Consider the following 10,716-nt stretch of genomic DNA (forward strand, 5'->3'; position numbering starts at 1 on the left):
GGCACACACAAGGGTGCCGTTTTAGTGCCTTTTATATCCATTTGCCTCTGACTGCTGGCTTTGTGAGTGTACTGTCGGGCATTTATTACTTCGAGCTGCCCATGCGCCGTCATGCCATCTCAGGGGAAGGGGTATTAGGCGTCGACCTGTATTTTCAATCAACTTTTCTTTTTTTTCTAGCAAGAAGCGCAAGCTATGGGGTTGACATATATGCAGCAATATAGGGTACACATTGCGCATTACGACTTTTGTGAAGTGTTTTAGGATGTGTCAGCGAAATCTCCGTGCAATTTGCACACGCCTTTTTTGTGGCCTTACATTACAAAAAAGAGTGCACAAATTATGCAAGTAAATACAGTATAATGCCTTTTCTCATGCCTCATATGACCTAATGTCATGTCACAGTCATTGTTCGGCTCATGTAATGAAACTGAAACAGCACGAGAAAAGAAAATCAACTATAAATTGCTTAGTGGTTGTAGGCGAATGCTATGCAGTGATCCATGTATTCTAATGTCTATCGCTTCATTTGAAAGAAAGCATGCAAGCAAAACTTATGTGTCTTAGTCCTTTAAAGGGCAGTTTGAGGGGTTTTTTGAGATTCAGGTATTCCGATGAAACATTTACTACTGGCCTTCCTCCCCACCCTGATGATTTCCACCTAGTATGGGAGCTGACGTGACACGCAGTTCATTCCTGCACAAATTGATTTTAAGGTCTGCAGATTTCATAGCCTTGGTTCAAGCAGTTTCTGCAGACAACACTGCATTTCACTTTCACAACCATTAATTGCACATTACTGCCTGCTCCCAGCATGAGCAAGTACTTATGAGGCTTTTATTAGGTCATCTTCGGCATTTTATAAACTGAGTCTGCACTTCCAGTCGCTATTTCTGCCCTTCAGAATGCGTACAAGTGTCTGCAACGCCATCCACAGCCTTGTTCCTGGCCTTGTGCCAAGTTTCGGTCGCATTTTGCTGATTTAAAATAATTCCCCTTGGTATTCTGAACATTTTGTTGCGCTGGAGATGTGGTGCAGTCACTAATTCTCAAAATGTTAGGAAAACCCCCAGGTTTTCCCTTGATTGCAATACTGCTGACTGCACAGGGTGCCACTTTCAGGTAAACAGCTATAACAAAACCTAAAGAAACTCAGGGATATGACCCACTTCTGACTCCAAAAGCACGTGTTACCAAGGTCAGTTTGTAAGGGTAAGGTGTCTGAATCAACTATCTCTCTATATGAACACAGTCATCCATGTACAGTCTAATTTTTTATGCTATACCAGAAACAATATCACTGATTAAAGTGGGGGCCTAGAATAGAGCCCTGAGGTACTCCAGAGGACAAGAGCACGGTGGCTGCTTTGACACCCTTTATCACCGCTTTCTGCGGATAGTCAGTGTACCAGTTTTAGAGCCAAAGAAGTATAGATTACGCGGTAAGCGAAGAGGTGATAATTTATAATAGAGGCAGCATAGCAAGCTTTAACGAATGCATTCTGAAAATAAAGCAGAATGCATTCCCCCTGCGGACTTATCATTTGAACTGAATACGCCTTCGGAGAATTCATTAGGTTGCATAACACAAGACATGCAGGATCTAAAGCCGTGCTGATAATCAACAAAGCTATTACTCTGAAGATGGGTACAGATACTCGTGTATATTACAAGTGCAATCATTTTCTGAATGAAAGATGATTCAACAAAAAGAGAAAATAGAACAATATGCTGGGTCTGGTTTTACGTGGTCTAACGTCCCAAAGCGACTTAGTGTACGAGGGATGCTGTAGTAGAGGGCTCGGATAACTTCGACCACATGGGGTTCTTTAATGTGCAATGGTATTGCACATTACAAGGGCCTCTAGCATTTCGCCTCCATTGACCGCTGCGGCTGGGATCAAACCAGTGTCTTTTGGGCTTTTGGGGAAGCAATGAGCAACAGTGGTGGCTCTGTCACAGGCTTCCTGTGCAATCCAAACCCTTGACCTCCATATGTCGCATATATTTCTGTACGAACCAAGCTATGCAGGTGGCTGTCTAACCCATTTTAATGCAGGAATGCCTTTAGCAACCTTTTTTTGACCTGTCTACATATTTTTGTCCGTCTGTCAGCGCACACACCATCACAAAGAAGACATTCAAACCTGGCACCAGTATGGCCAGTGAAGTGGCAATGTGGCACACTAGAGCCATTAGCACCGAAGCGAGCCAATGGCACTGCTCTTCCTTTTGCCGGAAATGCAGGTCCTAGAACCTTATGTAGAGTACACTTGCTAATGTAATAGTTACCTTGCAATAAGTGTGACAAGAACAGCGTTGCTAAAAGCTGGTACAAGTTTTATATGCAAGCAAGCACAAACCAGAAAGCAAAGAGTTATAAATAAGACATAAGAGAAAATTTTATGAACTTATGAATGCATGTCATCATAAGATGACCAGAGATTCCCTGAAACAGCGAGAGCCAGATATGCAACGCCGCTAAAAGCTGCAGCCACAATCTCATGCAAACAGGCTGTGCCTCAAACAGTGTGCCCCTTTAGGACGCCGCTTGATGCCATTGAACAGTTACAAATGCTTCACGCTTCCTTTTTAAACCAATTTTCTACAAAAACCACACCTTTATGCTCTGCAGAACCCAGCGCGAGCGGTCGAGGCAAACCTGCTCGTCTGTACACAAGCTAACATATATTCCTTTGAGCGTGCGTGCACAAACAAAAACGCCAAGAACACGTGCACCTTTCTCACCTGCCCTGGAAGAGAACTCAAGAGTGCTGCGTCTCGTCACGAACCCATGCTCCTGCTCGTGATGCTGCAACAATTCACGACGGTGGAGAAAAACATTAGAACAGAGATCACACGCATAAGTTTTCTCACGATTCGATGAGCTCGCAGCTTCGGGATGCTTATTTCGCACATGCCTTCTTTGGGATTTCTCAAAAGCAAATTTAGCATGGCACACAGGGCACAGATGCTTATCTTCTGCTGGTGATTCAGCAGGCGGTGAACTTGATCCTTCCATTCAAATGAGGGCACGACAGCGACAGATACAAAGATCACAGCAATGAAAACAAACTTAAAACAAGAACTTAAAGCAAAGGACGCACAACGGCGCGACCGCACGAGAAGAGAGCACGCGAATACAATGAGCAGTAGCAGCGGTCAACCAGTCAGAATGCGCAACGACGCCAAAACAAGACAATGAAATTACTTTACAGCACACCAATTGGCGCAACAGCTACAAAATAATACGGAAGCAGCGCTCGCAGAAAAGAGCAGGCACGCAGGACAGCGTTCAGGCGTTGATAGCGTGACAGGGACAACAGCGCCTCGCCGGTCTCTCCGCTCGGACCGATTCAAATCTGCGTCAGCGAAATACAAGCTAGCCAGCTCGTCACATGGCAGTCACGTGATCGAATAAAGAACATAAAGGACGTTTTTATAAAATTTATGAGCTTTGTATAGCAATCTTATGAAGAGTTTTGATTTAAAGTGAACAAATTAGGTGAGGTGCCATGTGAGGTGCGTTGCCGAAGTGAGCACAAAGAACCACGGGAAAATCGTCTGCCAGCTACTTCCGGTTCCAAATTCCTCTCCCCCCCCCCCCCCCCACACACACACACACTTTTGCCATGCATGCCTGCATCGTTTGTTCACTCATTTGCGCTGCGACATCGCTTGTTGCACAGCATCACCACAAGATCAGTGCGGGCTGCGTATGAACGCGTCCTGAGCGTAGAAAGTAACAATAGCAAGACTGTTTTGTACTTTAAGGCACCAACTGGTTTTTTGCTTGCATCAACTGGTACTAACTGTAATTAACATGCAAGCGTATACCGGCTGTTCTGTTTATGCGCGGCAATCGGTTTAACGCGCGTTTGAACTAGTTTAACGCGTCGGTCATTACACATATCTGTTGTTGTTTTTTTTTCGCCGCACTGCGAAGGTTCCGAAAGTGACGAAAGGCTGAAACGTCCACAGTTCACGGTACGTTTATTTTCCTCACAGTATGCAAGCCGCCCCGGTGGCTCAGTGGTTATGGCACTCAGCTGCTGACCCGAAAGACGCAGGTTCGATCCCGTCTGCGGCGGTCGAATTTCGATGGAGAAGAAATTCTAGAGGCCCGCGTACTGTGCGAGTTCAGTGCTCTTAGTGGTTCGTTGGAAGTTCAAGGATTAACTTTATTAGAATTTCGTCTATCGCTGCGGACATGCATTCTGGAATATTTGCTGCCGCCTTTTCCCAGTTAAGATTTGTCAGTTCTAAGGTGTTTTCTATTGTGCTATCCTGTGTTGCCCCCTCATTTGGGGCGATTATCCTATTGGCTTTCCTAAATGACTCAGCTATAACTGATGCAATGTGGTTCACAGCATCATCTCCCCTAAACATTTTGCCTAAGCATCGTGAATCTGTTCCTGCTTTCTTTGATTCGCTTTACCCAGACAGCTTACATGGTTAAAAAATTTTCTTCCCCCCCCCCCCCCCCCCCCTTTCCTTTAGTTGCATCGCCAACTTCAGCCAGCCAGCGATCAGAAGACTGCTTTATTTTAGCCTGGACGAGGACCTGCACTTGCTGTTTCTTTTTTTCGATAAGATCCCATTTTTGGCCTATTTCCTCTTCAGATAACTGCGCCCTCTTTGCTTCTCTGTGTTCCCGTGATGCCAACCGTCGTTGTTCGGTGGCCTCCCTAATTTCCTTATTCCACCAACTTCGGGGCTTTATCTTTACTCTGCAGCGGTTTACTCCTTTTACTTCTTTTATTTTTTACTAATGAGTAGTTCTGAGGATAATCCCACTTTTCCATGCGACGTTTCTCTATTGCTTCCTCTATGCCAGCCGCTATTAGAGCTATTTGTTAGTAATTTAATTTTGCGTTTTCTTTTTGACTTCCCCGCATTTGTCTTTTAAGCAGGAATCCCAACTGTATACTAATACGCTTACGATCACTTCCCAGGCTGTACTTCCCCTCTTCGTCTATTTCCATTATTGCAAGCTTGCTCTTTGAACCCTTGCTTAAACATTGACAACTACCCCTTACCCAAGACCGCAGAAATATTGGCCACACTTTCGGAAGGGCAGGTGTTCTCGAAGATTGACCTGAGTAGAGCGTATCAGCAAGTCGTGATGGATAAGGTTTCGCGCGAGTACCTCACCCTCAATACGCACAAAGGACTGTATGCAGTAAATCGCTTAGCTTTTGTTGTGGCATGTGCACCGGCGATTTTTCGAAAGATAATGGACATGTTAAAGGGATTGAAAGGTGTAATATGCTACCTAGATGATATTCTCGTCACTGTCCGGAACGAAAAAGAGCACCTAGTGAACCTGGATGCGTTACTAAACCGGTTGCACGAAAGGGGAGTGTGAATTATGCTAGAGAAGTGTGGATTTTTGAAACCAGAATTGCAGTTCCTGGGTCATGTGGCCAGTAAACAAGGAATTGCAGCATCACCAGAGAAGGTAAAGGCCGTATTAGAAGCCCCCTTCCCAGCCGATAAAAAACAGCTGAGAACATTTACGGGCATGGTAACATACTACGGAAAATGTTTGCCAGAGTTGTCAACAGTCATACTCCTACTGAATCGGCTGCTGTGCAAGAATGCGCCGTGGGTGCGGAATGAACAGTGCGACATAGCGTTTAAAAAGATAAAAAGGCCCTAACAAAAGCGCCGGTGCATTGCGATTCAGAAGCCCAGCTTCAGGTAGTGTGCGATGCCTCATCCTATGGGCTGGGTGCCGTCTTATCGAAAGTGGAACAAGATGGTTCCAGGCGGCCGATCATGTTTGCATCACGCACATTATCGCCCAGTGAACGGAACTATAGCCAGTTAGAGTGGGAAGCGCTAGCCTTAGTCTTCGGAATTAAGAAGTTCCATTACTATATTTATGGCAGACAGTTCAGCTTGGTAACAGATCACAAGCCCTTACAGACGATACACGGTCCCAAAACAGCAATACCAAGCATTGCCGCTGCGCGTTGGCAGAGGTGGGCAATTACGCTGTCAGCCTACCGTTACGATGTAGTCTATCGTTCAGGGGAAAGCAACGTAGAGGCAGACTGTCTGTCGCGTCTACCGCTGCCCGGGAGTGGCGAGAAGGAAGAGGACGACGAAGTAACCGCTTGCTACGCACTTCGGTGCGAGACTTTTCCAGTAACAAACTCGAATATTGCGCGAGAAATATCACGTGACCACACCTTACGGGGAGTTCTTCACGTGGTAACGGGACAATGGCCCGAGCGGGTGGCTTATGAAGAGATGAAACCATTCGTTTCAAAAAGACTGGGGTTGTCGGTGAACCAAGGTTGTTTATTTTTGGGAAATGCGCATTGTGGTTCCCCCGTATTTACAGCACATTATCGAAGTTTGCCCGGCCGATCCTGTGCAGCCAAACCTTTCGGCGAGCCGCGTTGCCTTTTCCGGACGGAATTACAGAAAATCTTTTCCCACTGCCTCCTTCGTTGTTGAATCCATACGCGCAACAGAAGCTCAGCATCGCCGCAACGCGTTGACGCCGTCAAAGATGGAAAAACATTTCCCGCCAAAACTGTTACACAGAAAGTCAACGAAGCGCGATTCCTTCCCCCGACAATGGCGCCGGCGTCTGCTGCGGAGCAAAAAAGCGCGTGCTAACACGTGACCACGGCGCCTCGGCCAATGGGAGGCTCGATTATCCGGTGGCGCGCTAGGAGAGGAGGGAAGCCGGAAAGTTCAAAGCTTTGCGTTACTTTTGCTTCATTGAGGGGTTTTAGACTTAGGCACGCCCCCTGAGCAGGGAAGCCGGAAAGTTCAAAGCTTTGCGTTACTTTAGCTTCATTGAGGGGTTTTAGACTTAGGCACGCCCCCTGAGCAGGGCAGGTTCCCTAGCTGAAAGCTTTCAGTCCACTGCGCGCCCAAGGAGCACTTTGGCTGAATTTCCGAATGCGTCATATTTGCTGTACGCCAGGCGTGTCTTGCAGCGAATGTTTTCAGTTACCACCTTCTACCCACACTTTGTTTCCTGTTGATGTAATCAGGCCTGTCCCTCATATGCACTGGCGGTTTCAACAAGGCGGATGGTTTCAACGGGGACACGTTGATGGTCGCAATGCTCCGGTTGATGGCGTCGATTTCTTCTTCAGGGGGCGTAAAAATGTCATTGCTCAATTGTGCGTTCCGTGAAGATATTTCATTGCAAAAGTTGAGAAGGCACGGGTAGCACAAGTCGTCCTTCTTAACTAACACTCGCAGATCTTTCGGATATTAGAAGTTGCTTCAGAACGTTCATGTCTAGGTCGGTAACACTGCAAAAATTTGACTTCTTTGCAATGAGCGCATTGTGCTTGGAAAGGTAATCAGCACAAAACACTCGCTCAGGGCTGTATACCTTGTCGTCATGAGACGCACGTGAGCAACAAAGTAAGAGCGAAACACTAGTACACTGTAAAAAAAAATTGCACCTTTAGGTGTGCATTTCCGTGTATATAACTCGCACCCTTGCACCCTCCCAAAAGGGTGCAAAGTATGCTTGTCACACCCATATTAATCATTAAACTTGCGCCCTTTTTCCGACTGCTTTAGAGCTTCATAGGTTTTGACTGCTTTAAAAGACGCTGATGGTTTTTTTTTTTTGGGGGGGGGGCGGGAGGGGGAGGGGTGCACTCTTGGTTGGAAGACATTCTCTACGAAAAATTGCCGATGACATGTCTAACTGTGCACTAAAGCTACGGAATCCCCAACTATAATTATAATACCAGATGTGTCTTTCACGCCATTTCTGAACCTTTTTGCTGTGAAGACACATTTATGTTGTTCGCATGATGTTCACGGCGTGTTTTTTCTGAATACATTCAAGAAAGAGAAAAGAAAGCATGCTAAAGGAGGCCAACTTTCAGCAAACCTGCTCGCACAGTAACACGATGCTATAATATGCCATGTATCTTTGCCAGAGGAACATAAACAAGCACAAGCGTCCCTGGAATGACTCATACAAAGCTATGAGGTGACAGAGTTCAACACAGAAGACACCATGCACTGATGCTCGCAATACTTACTTGTTATGACGCGCATACTTTCTCCTATAGTTTATATACGCCATTTCAGCGAGTCCCTATTTGGACTCTGGATTCAGTGATGCTTTGTACTTTAGCTGAAAGGATTCAGTTAATTATTACATTATGGGAGCGCAAATCGCAGTCATGGCTGCTCGCATTAAGGCTGCAGCCGTCATTTGATGGAAAGCTCGAATAGCTCACATCATTTTAAATGCGCGCTTTATTGAACTACTGTAATGTTGTTCGACAAGTCAAAGAACACTAGTACACCCTTCCGTATCCTTGCACCCGAAGGAGCTACAACGCTCTTGCACCCGTGCACCTTTGAAGGGTGCACTAAAGGTGCTAACGTGCTCAGCGCATCCTTAAAAAATAATAAAAAATAAGGGTGTGGAAAAGGTGCAGTCATTAGCGTTATACCTTTAAGGATGGAAAATTTTTTTTTACTGTGTACCGTTCTGGCTAATTTCCGTCGGAAGTGAATATCCGACAACCGCTATGGAGTATTGTGCCCACCGGGCTCCCCTCCAGCCTAACTGATTTAGAACGTGGATTCTGTACTATGGTCACCAAAAGCACGTGTATTACGTGGACGTTGCCGGCCCACACCACGGGGGCTGTACACGGCCGCAGTTGTACACAACAAAAACACAGTTAACGGGTTCACTTTCCAAGCCTACGACGCAACACACGCGGAGGAAATTGCCATTGCTCTGGCTCTAACTAATCCCAAGTCGAAACACATCACCCGCGAGGGGCCTGTCGGAAATATGAGCTGAGATGGGCTCCACCGCTTGGCTAGCGCATACTGCAGTCTAGCTGTCAATCCTTAGATCCAACTCAACGTAACCTGATTTGTGCCCACGGCCACCAGGGACTCCAGGCAAACGAACACGCAGATCAGGCCGCCCGCGCACTCTCTCCCGGGCTATCTTCCTCTTCTTGGAAGCCTACTTCCAATCTGAATATCTGGCCCTTACATTCAAACACATCACCGATGGCGGAGCACCGGCGCTACACAGCCCCTTGCAAGTGTCGTGGACGCCGGGGCTACCTCGAACCCTGGCTCCGTTGGGTGGCGTGTCGGAGCCTTCGGGCTGAGGAAAGATGGAACTTGAAGTTTGGGAAACGAAAACAAGCTGGTTTACTGGCACATTGAAGAAACTTATTTACATTATGCAGAAAACCGAACAGTCAAAAAATTAAGCGCTCATGCGTCCAGCGATTGGATGAGCCCTGTCGCCAAGGCCCAGAGCGTTCATTCTCACTCAGCACGCTCCTTAAATCCCCTAAGGTCCGTCCCTTCACCAGACGGTGGCCATCGCAATACGTGGCACATTTATTAAAGATGGGAAAAGTTGTACAGCACGTAACAAGTGGAGGCACTCGTTGCAGTGTCCACCCGTGGGAACTGGCTGGGAGGAAACGCAAGTCCGCTGTTATTCCGCACTGTGGTGCAACAGTACGTATTGCAAGCGGCACATAGGCGATTCGTGCGGCACCGCGGGCTACACCTGCGGCAAGCTCTTTCCTAAGGGGGCCGGCTCCTGTCGGACACGGTTAATTAAGCAAGGCAGCAATGCGCGCTAGTTGGTTGTACATTTGGTGTGAATAACGCGCTACACACTAACAAAACGACAACTGGAACAAGTTTTCCTGTGTATCCCGTTTCACAGAAAGTAGCTGTCGTCCCTTACATTCATCAGACCTCCCACAACCTTAAGAAAATAGGAAAACGAGCAGGCGTTGAAGTTGTATTTTCAGCGCCTATAAAACTGTCTATGCTTTGCAAGAAGACAAATCCGTGCGGTAACGAAAGAAAAAAAAAAGATGTTTAATTGACCATCAGAAACAGTTTGTCACTTGTGAAGATGGTGTTATCTATCGTGTACTGTTGTCTTGTGGTCATTAGTATATTAGGCAAACAGGTAGATGTGTAAATAGCAGGTTAAAAGAACATGACTACAATGTTAATGAGAGCAAATCGGGCCACCTGAGCCAGCACTGCCGCCAATGGAAGATCCAGTCTAAGAAACGGGGCCTTCCAATGCCGTGCATGCCCCTTTTTAAAAGGAGCCAAATTATCAACCGCCACAATGATAAGCTTGTCAGAAATATTATTGAAGTTCTGAATATTTCACGTGCGAGCAACAAGTGTGTGAGCGTGGCATCACTGGCACTTTCAGAAAAAGAGCTCACCTATCTAAATCTATGGCAACCAGCGAAAGGCTGAGTGTATAGCCTGTATCAGCTGACCTGAACGCTCTTTCCCATTTCATGCTGTGGTTAGCGCTCATGTCGTTCTGTGTTCCTCCTGTTGTCCTGTTTAGATACGCGCTCCTCTATTATTATGGTTTGCCAATCCTTGCGCAAGGGTCTCATTAGAGGGGCCGTAAATACCAAAGAAACAAAATTATGCAGCATATTTTTAATGATTGTTAAAGCTGACATTTGCGGAAAAAGTTAAAAAAAATATTTATTTCATTGTATTGCCGTCAAAAGTTTCCATTGTTGCGTGCCTTCTTGAAGTTAGCGTCATCATATCTCTTTATTGAAAAGCCACATAAATATGAACTTCATCAGTTTGATAGATCAGTTTGCATAGAACATAACGAATAATTACTGTCGCTCTGCCGCGAGCCCTTTTTGAGGTAAATACCTGCAAAATAGAGAGAAAAACATT

At 46.2% G+C, this 10,716-nt stretch overlaps 1 protein-coding gene across 7 annotated transcripts in view; it reads right to left on the reverse strand.

The window, feature by feature from the left end:
* LOC144127874 (uncharacterized) overlaps window positions 1–3,357 on the reverse strand; it is a 57,644-nt gene extending 54,287 nt beyond the window's left edge. For 5 of the 7 annotated variants that reach the window (XR_013313597.1, XR_013313599.1, XR_013313596.1 and 2 more), the window contains exons 1-2: window positions 3,212–3,357; window positions 2,749–2,812 (exon numbers count right to left, since the gene is read on the reverse strand). Coding sequence is in view for 1 of the 7 variants with exons in the window: in XM_077660853.1 (XP_077516979.1) it covers window positions 2,749–3,022 (274 nt within the window). In the remaining 6 variants the exon portion in view is untranslated. Of the gene's footprint in view, window positions 1–2,748 lie in introns of all 7 variants that reach the window. The other 2 variants (XR_013313600.1, XM_077660853.1) reach the window with 2 other exon arrangements.
* Between the last annotated feature and the right edge of the window lie 7,359 nt (window positions 3,358–10,716).

Source organism: Amblyomma americanum, chromosome 4 (genome assembly GCF_052857255.1).
Source record: "Amblyomma americanum isolate KBUSLIRL-KWMA chromosome 4, ASM5285725v1, whole genome shotgun sequence".
NCBI classification, from domain to species: Eukaryota; Metazoa; Arthropoda; class Arachnida; order Ixodida; family Ixodidae; genus Amblyomma; species Amblyomma americanum.